Raw genomic sequence first — 17,161 nt, 5'->3', positions numbered from 1 at the left:
CTAAATGATAACAATGTAGTCCAATTTCTATGAATGTTCTGATATCAAGATGAAACACATACAACTGAGTAAATGTTTGCCATAGGCTTGGCATTACCATAAAAGATATACTAGACAGGTTATTATAAAGCTTAGCCTTAATGGATTACTTAACTTTCCTATTTATAATAAAAATCACATAGGTATATAGTTTCAGTAGGCTGCGTTATAAATTTGCATATTGTACATGTCCATGGCTATATTATCATTGTATTTGCTTGAATGATTCTTGTTATGTTACAACTATGACATGACCGAACAAGCCAAAGTACATGTCCAATCCAAAATTAATAGAGAGAAAAGTTGCCATCTGCTAGGATTGTTTTTGCCAGAAGAAATTCTAGCTTAATGGCTTGTATTAATACCCTACAAGTAAAGAGAACATTTCCATAAGAAACAAGTTAATGAGTCTTGCAACTGTACCTTTATACAAATAAAAGTATTTAAATCAGGAGATAATAAAAAATAATAAAAGTCAATAAAATTAATGAATGTATCAATTTCAAGAACACTTTATATTTAATAATATGAATGTTGCAATGCCATTAAATACTAACTTTATATATAATATATTAATATATAGTTTAATACTAAAACAAAGAAGTTACATCCATTGACTATGGTATAAAATAAAATAATTTGGAGACACTTTGGAGTCAGTTTAAACAGGTAAAAGCACTTGTTTAACAATGTATCATTTATTGTTTGTCATAATACATATAATAATTAATGACAAATAACATAAGATGAATAGTCATACAACCATGTCATTTTTCCAACATAAGCTGATAAATCAATACTCTTTTATAGAAATATTTATATTACGCAAACATGGAAAACAAAAAAATCATGTTAATTATTATTCCTTTATGCTACAACACAATTACTGCCCTTTTCAGAAAATAAGAATAATATTCAAAGCTGAACTAAATGTCACTATTTACAAATATAATATTAAATTTAAAATAGATAATTAGTTTAAAGGTTATATTATTTATCAACATGAAATACCCATTATGTGGATTTCAAATGCATAGCTAAATGCAAAACCCCAAAGTATTATCATCGTTAATTTTTTATTATTGTTAATTACCAGACATTGGGTGCTTTACATAATTTACCATGTAATCTCATCCTTGTGAAAACTATACAAGGTTAGTATTACTGTTATACTTATTTCAAAGATGATGAAGCTGTGGCTCAAAACAGATACATACCTTACATAAGGTCACACAGCAGAAGGAAACTCGTAATTCTAAACTATGTCACTTTACTCCAAATATAAAATAATTTCCAGCACATTCCTAATGTCTCACAAACTCCATTCATAGATTCGTGTGACAAAAGATTTTAAGGACGGGTACGATAATAAAATTTAACTGGCACCTCATACTTAATACTGGGAATATCTAGCTTTAAAACTATAGGCTAATTAAAAAGCATACAATTATTTTAATAATATGTTATCTAGGATATAAAGTGGTTATCATAATATATAATGAATGCAAAAAAAAGCAAAAGTAGAAAATAGTTCTTGGATTAGGTAAAATTTCATTTCATATACATTCTGAACAGTAAAGTATGGATAGCATCCCATCATTCAAAATAATCATTTGTCACTCCCTCGCCTCTATTTCCTGTCACTTCACTCCCTACTCAACAAGTATATGCATACAAACACATGCACACACCATAGTTCTGTGTTGTTCAATATGGGAGCCACTAATCACAGTTTACATTTAATTTGATTACAATTAAATAAAGTTAAGAATTCAGTTCCTCAGTTTCACTAGCCACTGTTCAAGTACTCAACAGCCACATGTGGCTAATAGCTACCATAGTGGACAGCATGGATATAGATTTTTGGAAAAAGTTTGATTGAATAGCACTGCACTAGAGAATATAAAGAAAAAAAGCTTCTGGCCTAATCTCTAAAACCCAAGCTTCAAAGAAATATCAAACTCATTCCAGAATAATGAAGTTTCAAAACTGGTATGCGCAACTTCCAAGTATATAAGTCTTTAAGAACATGAATGCATTCTATTATTGTCTTCAAATGCAAAGTCAATCTGCTCCCTGGCCAAACAAAATCTTACTCGAGAGATAGAAAATAAAGAATCGTGGGATTTTAAAGATAGAGAGAACATAAAATACTCCAGGGCCAATATTTGTACTTAAAGGCAAGGAAATTGAAAACCTAGGAAGATTAGATAATTTGCACAAGATCACACAACTAAATATGCCCCAATGATGAGACTAGAACTTTAGTTTTGAATTCTTTCTACCACACTATAACACACAATTCTGCTCTTGCTGAATATTATTTCTTCTTGTACTGGAAGGAAAACAAATGCCTTTGAAATGAATATCACAAAGTCCATTATCCAGAATTCCTCTGTTGTTCAGTTTCTCCATAATAGCTTTAAGTTTCAAAATTGTCTGCCATATTTATTTTAGTTTTAATATACAGCTTCCGTGAGAACCAAAATTTTAAAATCACAGAAAATCAGTTAATTTTCATCATTATTAATAAACATGCGAGGTTAAGACCACGATTCTGATGTTTCATTAATAAATATAATCAGTTTCTGTATTTGCATTTTTACTCAACAATCTCTTTATGTCATAAGGAGATTCTACATGAGAGAGATGTTCTTGAATGAGTGCATAAGTACATATAGATACAAACTACCAATTTTTTGCATGGAATAAAACATCCAATAATTTATGCCATGTATAATTATAGAATAACATGAGAAACTGAATCACTATCAGTTTTTCTACCACATTATGATCCTTCTTTTCCTATAATAGTATATGCTCTTTCTACAATAATTATCTACATTCTTTAGTCACAGGATGGCATTGTGGGGGATGTGGTATAGAGGGTGAAACATCACAAAATAAATGATAAACTTTCTAAAGACAAGGTTCATCCGTATTTGTTTAGAGTTTTCTTTGTAATTCCTAACTGCCCCAAATAACATGGGTAAAATATAGTAAAGGAATAACATTTAAATATTTCAAATTTTACTGGTTTTAGATATATCATTACAAAATAAATTGCTTTCACTCTTACCTAAGTGATAGAGAAAGGAAAATATTTAAACATGGATATCTTCACACAATTACTGGGAAAATGCTAGAACATTTTATTCATTCTAACTTACCAGCTTTGAAAACTATACAAACATCTATCTATTTAGTCACAATTCATAGAGCTATGGAGTACAATAATTGCCAACTCTAGGGCATTCTCAGACAGATTACACATATTGCCATTAGCTGTGACAAATTGCACTTTTAAAATTTTATTGATATTGTCACACATTTGACCTTATTAAGTGCTTGTTGACATTAACAAGGTCTTTCTTTATCCTAGCCCAGCAAGATTTAGGAAAAAATGATGATTTAAGTCAAAATAAGTACCCAAGAAGAAAGATACAAATGTACAGAGCAAATTAATTAAGCCAAGAAATGGAAAAGGATTCCACGCAAAAGGAAGTCATGTGCAAAGGCATGAAGGTAGAGGTATGAAACAGCATAATGTTTGGAAACCAAAGCACAGTATGACTGGACCAACAATATATGCAGAAGAGTGATGAAATATGAGGCTAAAGAGAAAGCAACAGCCAGATGATGAAGTATTCTATGTGGGCTAGGACTAGACTTTAAGTCTGGAGGATGTGGGAAGACATTGTTGGTTTTTAAACAGTGATCTGACAACAACTATGTTTCAGAAAGACAGTTTTGTGGAAGATGATTTAAAGGGGGTTAGAATGAAGGGTGGAGCATGCTAAAGAGTCAGGGAAATGATAAAATAGTGAAATAAAATAGTGAGATGTGAAAATGTCCTGAAATAAAGGAATGACAGTGGGAGTGGAGAAGGAGGGATACTACACCAAAGAAGGGCAGTACAACACTAAGGAAGTAGAAGTGATTTAATCTGGTGACTGATAGAATGGAAGACAGAGTCAGGGTAGTTTCAAAAATGACTATTAAAATCTCTGGTGTATGCTACTTGGAGAGTAAAGCTAAGGTTAACCAGGATTGGAGATATAAGGGAGAAGCAGGTCAAGGTCGGAGAGAAGACTGGAGTAGGAAAGAACAGGATGAAGAAAAGGAAGATAAGTACATTTTTTTTTTGAGTCGGAGTCTCACTCTGTCGCCCAGACTGGAGTGCAGTGGCCGCTCCCGGCCACCGCAGCCTCGACCCGCTGGGCTCCGGCGATCCTTCCGCCTCAGCTTTCCAAGTAGCCGGAATTACAGGCATGCGCTACCACGCCCGGCTGATTTTTTTTATTTATTGTAGAGATGAGGTCTCGCTGCCCAGGTGGGTCTCGAACCCGCGGGCTCAGGCAATCCACTCACCCCTCAGCCTCCGAAAGGCACGGGATTACAAGGCTGAGCCACCGAGCCCGGCTTAAGAAAAGTACATTTAAGGACAATATTGAATTTGAAATACAATCAGGAGGTAGCTGAATCTGTGAGTCAGAGGAATTTGGAAGAGACCTCAGAGACATCATTTATGCGTGTAGTTGAAGTCATGAAGCTGGATGAGACTGTCCAAGGAGCATCAGGATGAGAAGAGCAAAGGAACAAAGGACTGAGGACCAAGCTCTAGGGAATAAAGCAAATTTAAGGACAAAGCAAAGAAATAGGAGATTTTAAATGAAACATACAAGTAAAAGAAAAACAAGGAGCACTTAGTATCCTGGAGTTCAACGGAAAAGACAGCTTTCATAAAGGAGTGATCAATAGTGCCAAATAGTGCTGAAGAAGCCAATATGATGGCTTCCCAAATCGCGTGTTGCTTTTTATGTTATGAGCATTGGTGAGCCTCTATTACTGAAATTGATAGATCTGACAATTATTCAACTTTGAAACTGATGAAAATAAAAGGCATCCTTTTCAAGTCAGAAGGGGTTTTTTTTTGTTGCTATTTTAAAAATGACTACATTGTACAAATATCTCTATGCACTCCCCCACTGTAGAAATCTAGTTTAAAAACTGGAGCAATATAAAACTCTCAATAAATAGAACAACCTTCCTAAGTAATATCAAACATTCATTCAACACTTAATATTTTAAATGCTCATTTCCACAAATGTTCTCCTTATTAATAAGCTGCAATGCATTGTTTTCTTATAAATGTATTTCTACTGACAAATGATAAATGTTTTGTCCAAATCTACTCCCTCATATGTAATGGTATAAGTTCAGTAATGGCTAATTTACAAGTATGCTAGCAGTAAAATCTCAACATTAAAGAACAACTGTGGAAAGACGCAAGCTACATAGAATAAGTCCATATATTTAAGAGTTTATATATTTAAGCATCAACATCTGCTTTCACATAGGACACCATCTGAAATGAATTACATAATTCCCACATTCTTATACAAAATATACCAGATATCATTTAATGTTTTCTTTCTGACTGAGATATATCGTTAACTATGTGAGTGAGCTATGCCCTAACACAGAGGTACCCTAGGGAGATACTGAGGTGTGCAGAGCTAGTTGCCCTGGCACTAAATGAAACCAAATGTTATTGTTGTTTGCATTTCGGTTTCAGTTTTTTATTATGTTTCTATCTACTCCTCCCTTGCTGCCAGTCTGTCAATTGTCACTTCTTGATGATCTCAGTATACTAGTCTAGAATAAATGCTCTCCGAACCTTTCAACCTGCATTTCTAGCCTGCTGTGGAGAGAAAACAGATAATCAGGTTCATTAGGATAACAAAAGAAAAGGGAATAAATAGGCTCTGATTAAAGGTCAAATGTCTTTCTTACTACAAGGCTTACTTGATGAATTCAATGACATTTTGTAGGCTATTCAGATGGTTTTATTTTATTTTTGTTTTATTCTGGGGGAGGAGTTCTCAGCAATATTCCAAAGAATACATCTATTCAATAGGTGAGGTATGGATAAGTGAAGCTATTACACATCAGGAAAGGGTATATTTACTGCTCTACTTTTGTGTATCATATCTAATGACAACATACGCAAATTTCTTTATTATTTTCAGCATGTTAGAAAACAGTTTTAAGATGCATTAAATTATGCTAACACATCTCTATATAGCTCCTGAAATACTGTAAGTACATGGTACCTTTCAAACTAATAGCAGTCTGTGAAGACTGGGGCTGTTTTGATTAGTACATCACTGCATGCTAACTATACTAATTTCTCTTTCCATAAACAATCATTAGTGCTACATGTACCCTAGGTTTTCCTGCCTGGCTACATAGAAATAAGTTTCAACTAGATGCAGGCATTATCTCACTCTATCCTTGGGGAAGTGATTGGCAGGCTATTCTGGCCTCTATTTTACCCACCGGAAGTTCTCACCTCTCATCTTACCATAGTACTACTGCTACTATCAGCAAAGATAATTTCTGAAAAATTCTTACTTATCCTTCAAGGCCCAGTTAAAGTATCACCTCATCACTGAAGCCTTCCCGGACTTATGCAAGACATAGCTAAATTTGCCTTCCTTTGTGTGTTCATTGAACCTTACCAGGAAGAAAGAAATGTGGGTGGGATAGGGGAGGTATTTCAGGCAAAGCGTCCTGCATGATAAGATGTTTGAGTGTATTTAAAAGTCTACAACATATCTGGGAAACACCAGGCTTAGTATGCCTACAACATATGGTACACTTGGGAGAATGGCAGGCTTGAAGGCCAGAATGTTAAGTTGTGGCCCCACTGAAAAAGGTCATATGTCATAACTAGGCTTTTCACCTTTATCAAGTTAGCAATGGGTGACAAGTATAGGTTTTTAGAAATGCTAATATGTTAAAGTTAGACTTATTTTTAAAGGATAACCGACAACAGTATAGAGCATTTGTCTGGAGAGTGGAGTTTGGATTAGGAAATTGTTGAAATAATATTGATGGGAGAAGATAAAGGCAATGGAGATAGAGAATAGGTTAAATTCACAGACTATACTTCAATAAAACTTGTTGACTGATTGAATGCAGGGGACAAAGAATGAAGTCCTGAGTATAAGATGATATCTCCATAATCTAAAATAGGAACACAGGAAGAGGAGTAGACTTTTTTGGGGGGGAATTATGTTAAGGAAAATAATGACCTCAGTTTTAATATATAATGAGGTACAGTGGAATAGTTAAAGCATGTGTTCTAGAGCCAGACTCCCTGGTATCTAAACTGGGCTTTGCATTCTAGTCCCACTGTGACCCTAGGAAAGTTATTTAACCTCTATGAACCTCAGTTTACTAATCTATAAAATGTATATCTCTCTCATAGAATGCTGTGAGGCTTAAATGAGATAACATATGTAAAGTTTTTAAACACTGTCTGATACATAGACTATAAATGCTACTATTTTTAATTTCTTTTATGATGCCTAGGCATTTAGACATGTAGGTTTAAATAGAGAAAGCTATGAGAGGTATGAGTTGGATGTATAAATGTGGAGACTCACTAGAATATAGTTGGATATTAAAGCCAGAGAAGCAATGAGAACATTAATGTGTGTATATATATATATATATATATATATATATATATATGAGTGTATATATATATGTATGTATATATGTATGGATGCATGTGCATTAAATGATAATAGAAGATGACCAAGGATAGAACACAGGGAACAAAATACTCAGGAAGTAAGAAGAGGAGAAACACATTAAAAATATAGAGAAAGAACACTTGGACATAGTCAGAGAGCAAAGAGAGAATGGAGCCTAAAAAGTCAAGGGAAGGAAATCTTTCTGGGAAGAAGGTCATCAATGGTGTCAAGTTTTGAGGATTGGAAAGAGGTCGTTGGATTTTGAAATCAGAGGATCATAGTAGACTGAGAACTATGAGAAAGCTGAATTGTGAAAGATAACTGAGAAAACAAGTATGAATTATTCTCCTAGAGACATGGACTTAAGAATGAAAAGAGGATCTGAGAGGCTAGTTAGAAGGGTAAGTCAAATGAAGAAAGTCAAATGAGAAGATACACAATTTATCTTCCACCTATTTCTTGCACCACTGAAGATAATGAAAATCGTCTCACAGGTACAAAATTTCAGTTCAAAGGTGAGCTAGAAAACAATCTGTAAGACATTAATAACCTGCTTTAAAATACAAAAAAAGAAAAAGAGGTAAATAGTTGTTATTTGAAAATATAATTAGTCCTGTATTTTAACAAAATTACTTCCTGAGACTGTAATAACATTTTGAGAAGTCTCAGGATACTACAGAAATAGAAAAGTAATTCTGTTAAAATACAGCACTAATTATATTTTTTAAACAACAGATTTAAACTATTTTCATTTCTGTATTCTGAATAGAATTTTGAACTTTCCAAGAATATTTTTTCATTCACATTGAATAGTCCAAATAAACAAACTGACTTCACAATTCTTGCGAGACTACTAGGCTCTGTATATAACAAATTACTAATTTTTGTAGCTAATAAAAATTTCAAATTGTGATTTGCATATGTTGGCATCTATAATCAGTATTCAACAATTTCTTGACTTGTTAGCAAGATGTCTATGATTTTTTCCATATGTTACTTGTTAACAACTTGCCATTTTATCATTCCACTCTGTAAAGCCTCCTCAAGGCTAGCAAACATTAACCCCATCTCATTGTTTGGGGTAAACTACTCTTTGGTGGAGGTGTCACTTTAAAGACAGGCAATGCAGTATGCAAACACTGGCATCGCAAAGACCTGGATTCAAATCACAGCTCTATCCCTTCATTGCTGTGTGATTTTGAGTGGGTCACTCAGCCTCCCAATAACTCAATTCCCTGACCAGTAAAATTGGAGATAAAAACATATAACTCACAGAGTTGAAGCTAAAAATTCATTTAAAGAAGATTTTTTAAATATATAAATGTACCACTTGTATACCTACTCCTGAATTGTACCCCACATTTTAAAATTAAAAATTAAAAATTATATGTATTGTGTGTGTATATATATATATATATATATATAAATTCTATATATTATATTATTATATGTACTTGGCCCAAGTATAGCAAACTGAGTATAAAATGTATTAAACTTTGAATATAAACACTTAATTCCTCTTCAACAAACTTTCCAAGAGAAATGCAAACTTACACATGTGTCTGAATGTCAATGATATTTAGTTAGGTAAGCCCAATCACAGGAAGAACAAAACTTCCTAGAAGTCATCTAAAAAAGACAGTTTTGTTGGGGTTTTTTTTGAGTTGGAGTCTCACTCTGTCGCCCAGACTGGAATGCAGTGGCCGCTCCCGGCCACCGCAGCCTCAACCTGCTGGGCTCCGGTGATCCTTCCGCCTCAGCCTTCCAAGCAGCTGGAATTACAGGCATGCGCTACCACGCGGCTGAGTTTTTGATTTATTGTAGAGATGAGGTCTCGCTGCCCAGGCGGGTCTCGAACCCGCGGGCTCAGGCAATCCACTCACCTCAGCCTCCCAAAGGCGCGGGATTACAGGCTGAGCCACCGAGCCCAGCTTAAAAAAGACAGTTTTTAACCTTTCAGTAGAGGTATGAAATTTTGAGATTAAATTTTTAATAAGAACAAATGTATTATAAAAATAAAAACAGTGGAAAGAAATATCCTAATTTTAAAAAAATGTAATACATTTGATATAAAAGGTACACCATGAAAGTTGATCCAAGACGGGCTCGGTGGCTCAGCCTGTAATCCCGTGCTTTGGGAGGCTGAGGTGAGTGAATTGCCTGAGCCCACAGGTTCGAGACCCACCTGGGCGACGTGGTGAGACCTCATCTCTACAACAAATCAAAAAAAAATTAGCCAGGCGTGGTAGCGGGCGCCTGTAGTTCCAGCTACTTGGAAGGCTGAGGCGGAAGGATCGCCAGAGCCCAGCGGTTTGAGACTGCACTCCAGTCTGGGCGACAGAGTGAGACTCCAACTCAAAAAAAAAAAAGAAAGTTGATCCAAAATGCTCATTATAGTTAATTATAGTTGGAGTAGAAGTAACGATTAATGAAGAACCTTCAATATTTGGAGAGGTATTATAGTTTTATAAAATTACAGATTTTCTTTAGACAAGCCAATTCATCTATCTGACACAGTTACAAACTCTGGTGAAAAAAATGTACCAGTACTTCATGATACAATTTAAAAAATCACTTGTGTTTGCTTCACATCAACCAGGAAATTCTAATAATTAAACACTCATTACAAAATAACTTGATAAACAGGGAACTATATTCTCTTTATTGAATGGCAATATGAGAACTTAAGAAATACTTCAGAGTTTTCCATGGTACATTAAATGGTATGCAATGTCTAAATGAAAAAGATTAGCAGAAACCAAAAAAAAAAAAAAAAAAAAAAAGACGAAATAAAAACAAAAAAAACTTGGCATCAGATTCTGAGTTTGCCACTTACAAGCTATGTCACTTAGACAAGTTATTTAATCTTAATCATCTTGTTCATCTCATAAACAAAACAGATGATAATCTTGTAATACCTGTATAGCTGGGTTGTTGTGAGAATTAAATCAAATAATACACACAAATTAAATGTTTAGTCCAGAATCTCATACCATAAGTATGGCCAATAAATATGAGTTCTCATCCCTCAGGAAGAAAGTAATCATTTCCTGAAATCATCTAAGAAAAGATAGTGAGTTCTGTCATTTAGACTGTGTCTATACAAGGCTATCAGATGAACACTAAGAGTTGCAATTCCATTCCTCTATTCTGATGAGTCAGACCTTTGAATGTTGTCTGAATGGCACAAAGAGAGATGTGTTTAATTCCCTGAGATTTCTGCAAGCCCATAGACTTAACACTTGTTAGAATAACGGCATTGGCTGAACTGCTTGCCCTTTTTCCCCAATTATTGCTAAGCTTTCAATTTCCGCAGTTCGCTACATTAATTACTAAATTCCTACCCAAATATCAATGATAATCATAAAAGTCATATTTATAATAATTTAGAAGTATTTTTTCTAATTTTCAAGAAATTGTTATTCTCACAAAACTACTAGCAACAGGAAGAATTTTGTTTTGATATTTACATGCCAGCTAAAACAAAATTGGTGTTGCACAAAATCAGTACTCTAAATATAATTCCAAAAGCAATTTAAGACAAAACTATCTCACCTGTAATTGCAAGGCCTCATGATTTTCTAATCCTTCCACAATTGGTGAAAATCGCTCCCTGTTATTTCTTTCTGCTGCTGTAGTTATAGCCCCTAAAAGTTTATCTAGACTGTAGAGGGGGAAAAAAAAGGAAACAGAAATGAGAAAGACTTCTTACACACACATTATGAGCAAGGGATATTCCTTTCAGTCTTCCCTGTTTCTTCCTTGTGTTTGATGTTTAGATACACCATTAATTTTTTTATCATTGTTTTTTTAATTAACAAGTAATAATTGTATATGTTTTGAAATATATATACATAGTGGGATGGCTAAATCAAGCTAACTAACATATGCATTACCTCACATACTTATCTCTTTTTGTGGTGAAACTACTTAAAATCTACTCTTAGGAATTTTCAAAGATATAATACTTTATTAACCATAGTCACCATGATGTGCAATAGATCTCTCGAACTTACTCTTCTTGTCTAACTGAAAGCTCATTACAATATAAAAATTGTGTTCCTATTCACATATTTCTACAAGTCAAATATTGATAGCTTTAAGTAACTTTAGGGCATCAAAATGAAAATTCAGGTACAAAGATCTTGGGGAAAGTAATTTTTCTGGGTGAAATTTTTTAAAGAATATTTAATTGATAAACACTAAAATTCAAATGTTCATGTTTTGATATTTCATGTGTTAACATATGAGTATCACTTAAACATAATAGGTATGTATAATTATTAACAGTTTATTCGAGTATAAACAGACTAAATTTATAAATGCTGGAAAGAGTAAATATGTTTAAAAGAACCTAAAAATATTAACTTTCTTTTATAATAGAACAAAAAAAAAGAATGCAAAAAGGAAAAAAGAAACTTATTTACCTGACCAGAAATATTGGTAAGTATCGCCATACAATGCCTAAATCAAATTAACCTTCATGCAGTATATGACTATTATCAAATGACATCCAAAATTATAGTGAGATCATAATAATGATATCAGGCTATACTATTTTATGAGTTAAGTACTGAAAATCGAATTAATTAAAAATATTTCTTACTCATATACAAACTTGTTTTTCTAAAAAACCTAAGGAAACCTTACTTTTGCATATGTTATCTCATTCTCATTTTGTTCTCATTGAGTTAAGAATTAATGCTACATGATAACATTTTTGTTTATTATTTGTTATTTGGTTTTTAAGGTCAGTCTCTAGCACTAAACGACATCTCATTTTATTCTAACAGTTATGAGACGGTCAACACATTAGAATATCCTTAAATATTTGCATGGCCCTGTTCTGATACATATTGAAATTATAACTGTCACACAAAGTGTTCTGAAGAAACATTTTAGTTCATGTCCTTAGCAGATACTTCATTTTGTATCACAATGGTTTCTTACACACCGAACTTATTGATGTCAACAAATCTGAAATTTTGCCCCTGATTCAATATTATTTCCACCAGAAAATATGATCTAATGCATGTTCAACAGCAACTTGTTGAATTTGGCACATATATAGTCTGAATAATTATCAACAACCTTTTTGGACTGACAGTGGCAGGAAACTATGGGGCAGGCAGGGAGGGGAAGGAAGGCGGGATTAACGGTAGTCAATATCTATCTGGGGACAGGGGGACACCCCTTATCAACAAGGGTGCCTGAACGATGCATATTTGTATACCTAATCCTTAACTGTACCCCACAGTTTTAAAATATAAAATATGTTTATAAAAAAAAAAACAACCCTTTTTGTTTTAATAGGTTAGTTTATTTCACTCTACAAATAACTTTTCCTTTTCAATAGGCAGTGAAAGTAAAAAATATTAAAAAATAATAGTACAAAATAAAGGCATCTAGGCATTTCAATCAGTTAAAGAAGTAAAACTGTGTAATGTGCAGCATGGTGTATGTGTGTGTGTGTGTGTGCGTTTGCCAAAGTAACGCTCTAACTTTTGTCCACTTTTCAAATGATTGCTTTACCCTAAGCAAAACAAAATTCTGTTCACATTCACTGTGAATACAACTTTGAAGAGTTTCCCATTAGGATTCTCTCTGTTTAAACCTAAGTTTCACAATATCAAAATGCCAAAATATAGAAAAAATAAAAAGTCAATCAAAAATTTTCTAAAATCTAATTAATACTGTTTTGTACAATATATACAAAAAAACAGAACAAAAGTAGGACTTGCTAATTTCTCAAGTGTCATTTTCTACGCAAAAAATATATAATAACACAGCAATACTTACATGTTCTCTTCTCCAACAATGCAAATAGCAGAAAGTATTTTTACTATTTCAGTCATCATGTTGGGTTGTTTGGGGTCAATTGCTCTTGCCAATAGTAAAAAGACTTCTTTCATCTCCTAGAATTCTTTGCAATCCAAACTAAAGACAAAAAAAAAAAACCTTCATTCAAAATATCTGTAATTTTAAAAAGCAACTTACAATGTTCTTCAAAAACCCATATTCCCACAATGAGGTTCTACCTAATTATATGAATGCTTTTCAAATGTAGTTATTTGTGTTTTTTTTTTATTTGAAATGACTGTCTCTTGGAGTTTTTGCCCCTTGATCAGATATGAGCTCCATTAGCCTACTCTAAAAATTCCATAAAGATTTGGGAGAAATATGGGAACAATCAGTATTTCTGCAACAAAGAAAAACATTTAAAGCACATACTGATATGATTTTCTAAAGTAATTCTATTTATGTCATTGAGTCTCCCTGGAGATGTTTGGAATTCATGGTTAAATTGTCCAATATGTTTGCATGGAAAATTAAGGTTAACTAAAAGGGGAAAAGGTTAAAAAGTAATTTTGTATACTATATGCCAGTTAAAGTAGCAATAAACCTTGGTATGGATTTCCCCGTACCTTCTCTCTCTTATCTTCCCCCTTTTGGGCAGCTATGCTATACTACAAAAGCTACGAACCCAAAGAAATGGCAACTGGGTTTTATTAAGTGTCAGAAGTCAACAAGGCAGAAAAGAAACCATTTTCATTAATTTTCTAGGCATGAATACAAGTGTGTGTGTGCGTGTGTGTGTGTGTATATGTGAGTGCACGTGCATGTGCATGACAGCACATGTGCAGGCACAAATTTAATAAATGAATAAAGAAATGCTAAAGAAAGCCTAACATTAGAAAGCAATATTTTCTTTGATCTATGTCCTACAAAGTATTTTTCAGGTTTATTATAAAATATATTGCTTTACTTTACATTCTAATAGTGAAATCTGACAACATTGCATCAGAGCAAAATTTCCATTTCAAGTTAACCTGCATTTAAGCATCAAACGTATGAATAGTTCTATGACTCCTAACAACTTCCAAAAGAACTCAGAGGGGCAGATGGTGAACATAGCTAAAGCTCTTAAATGTGCTTTTACCACAGGGCATAAAAAATAAGAAAATACATAAAGATAAGAAAAGACACACATAAAACAAGGAAAATGGAAGACACAAGATTGGAAAGAAGCAAAGAAAACAAAAAAGTTAAGTAAGTATAAAGGTGGCTAGTAGATAAAAAAAGTAAGGTATATAAGGGCAAAACACATTAGTAAAACTGAGAGATGGATGATTACCATGCAATTACCAAACTTAAAATAATAGCTTTCAAAATCAGTTAGACTGGCGGGGCATGGTGGCTGACGCCTATAATCCCAGCACTTTGGAAGTCTGAGACCAACCTGGGCAACATAGGGAGACCTTGTCTCCACAAAAAATAAAAAAATTAGCCAGTGTAGTGGTGCACGCCTGCAATCCCAGCTTCTCTGGAGGCTGAGCTGGAAGGATCACTGAGCCCAGGAGGTCGAGTCTGTGGTGAGCCATGATCATGCCACTGCACTCTAGCCTAGGTGACCAAGTGAGACCTTGACTCAAAAAAAGATCAAATAGACTAAGAGTGAAATCATTTAACTTTTCAAATTTTTATTTAATTCTTAAAAGTAGTTTTTAATATGTAGGGACATACTGAAAATAAAAATAAAGACGTGAGAAATATATCTGGAAAATCATCAATCCAAACATCAGAGCAATATTATATTAATGAATGTTACAAAACAATGGGATGTTTTCATGATCCTATTATTACATGCATTGGATGTATTATTTATTTCTATTTAGTATTTTGAGATTATAAAATGCCATGTAAAGGGAATTATGTAATTAAGTGAATTAGTCAACAATAGTTTATCTATAGGAATAAAGAACAGAAGATCATCATTTCTAAAATAGTAACCAAAAAGAGTTTATAGGAAAAATTATTATAGCATTGCAACCTTAACAGACTACTTTTAGAAGAAAAAACATTGTCTAAAATCCATAGGGCCCCTTATAATGCAATTAGTATTATACACACACACACACACACACACACACACACACACACACACACACACTCCCCCCAAATACTCTGCTATCGTCCAAAGATTTGTCTTATGTAAGTTAACACATTGACATAAATAGAATATAAAAGAAAGGGAAATCTCAACCTTATAAAGTTCTTAGCAAACAAGTCAAACCATCCTTTAAATTTTCCTTTTTGGCCAGGCATGGTGGCTCACGCCTATAATCTCAATACTTTGGGAGGCCAAAGCAGGAGGATCGCTTGATCCCAAGAGTTTGAGACCAGCATGGGCAACAGAAAAAGACTTCATCCCTACTCCAAAAAAATCAAAATATTAGCCAGGCATTGTGACGGGCACCTGTAGTCCCAGCTGCTTGGGAGGCTGAGGCAGAAGAATCGCCTGAGCCTAGGAGGTTGAGGATGCAGTAAGTCAAGATTGTGCCACTACACTCCAGCCTGAGCAACAGAGTGAGACCCTGACTGAAAAATAAACAAACAAATAAATAAATAAACTTATTTTATTTTTCAATGGAATAAAAACTTTTGGTATGGCAAAAGTATTCAACAAACAATATTTAAATTTTCTTTTTACTCTAGAAGAAAAGTACAATCTAAACTGGAACAAAACTAATATGTTTGTATGATTGCAAAAACCAACCAAAAACATTTTGTAAAGCAAAGATTATTTCAAATGATTTGAAATGAAACTCATGATGATTTATACCATAAAGACCCTTTTGCAAATGGAATAAGAACCCACTATTTTGTCTGCTTCATACTTTCATATTGTTGGGCAAGTTTTCACCTTTTGTGATAGAGGCAGAAATAAGTACTACTTACCTTATTATTCATAAATGCTTTCAGGCACTGAATAACTTTATACTGATTCTTCTTGTCGATATTTTCTTGCCTAAGTAAAAGAAACACAACATATTATGTTGTGCTTTAAAAAGTCCCCTTTGGTGATTTTATTTTTAACGTTTATTCTTACTGTTTTTTGTCCAGAAGCCTTTCCAGTGCATCCAATAGCAGTCCAAGACCTTCATGGCCAAAGTTGTTAACCCAGCTAAGAAATAAACAGAAAAAATGTATAAATAAGTTTATATATTTAAAATATTAAATGCCCAAAATAAAAGTTTGGTTTTCAAATCTGGTCTTCTTGATATTGCTTGTCATTTTTTTCTACCCCCATTGCTTCAGGTATTGACTCTGATCTTTACCTCAATCCCATCTCTCTCCATATTATTTTAGATTGCCTATTACACTGTCTTGGTTGTTTCACCAGCATATCCTTATGCCGGAATTTATAAGCCAAATTTATCTTCCCCTGTCTCTGCTCCCCTAAAGCAATTCCTCCTTCACTCTTCAATATCCTGTTAATTACATCAGTACCGTTTGAACCTTTCAAACTTGAAACACTGGAATAATTTTTTGATCCCCATCTCTTTCCTTTGCATTTATTCTGTTTATTCATTCAACAAATATTTGTTGAGGGTCTACTAAACACCAAGCATATTCTAAGTGATAGAGATATAATAGGCAACAAAACCTAAGCCCACACTCTCGTGGAGCTTAAGGTCTAGAAAGAGGAAGACAGATGATCAACAGATCACTAACTACATGATAAATAATGCTTTCTAGTATCCATTCATAAATATTCTACTTCTAGAAGGGCT

The 17,161-nt window shown here is 33.6% G+C and overlaps 1 protein-coding gene across 1 annotated transcript in view; it reads right to left on the bottom strand.

The window, feature by feature from the left end:
* DIAPH2 (diaphanous related formin 2) overlaps window positions 1–16,551 on the bottom strand; it is a 650,570-nt gene extending 634,019 nt beyond the window's left edge. The window contains exons 1-4 of the mRNA XM_021706787.1: window positions 16,477–16,551; window positions 16,326–16,395; window positions 13,386–13,523; window positions 11,142–11,250 (exon numbers count right to left, since the gene is read on the bottom strand). Of these exons, the coding sequence (XP_021562462.1) occupies window positions 11,142–11,250; window positions 13,386–13,498 (222 nt within the window). The 5' untranslated portion in view covers window positions 13,499–13,523; window positions 16,326–16,395; window positions 16,477–16,551. The remainder of the gene's footprint in view (window positions 1–11,141; window positions 11,251–13,385; window positions 13,524–16,325; window positions 16,396–16,476) is intronic.
* Window positions 16,552–17,161: the final 610 nt, after the last annotated feature.

Source organism: Carlito syrichta, unplaced genomic scaffold (genome assembly GCF_000164805.1).
Source record: "Carlito syrichta isolate Samal-C Ts95f unplaced genomic scaffold, Tarsius_syrichta-2.0.1 Scaffold316004, whole genome shotgun sequence".
Taxonomy (NCBI): domain Eukaryota; kingdom Metazoa; phylum Chordata; class Mammalia; order Primates; family Tarsiidae; genus Carlito; species Carlito syrichta.
The sequence above is the reverse complement of the archived record's forward strand: the minus strand, read 5'-3'. Positions and strand labels throughout refer to the sequence as shown.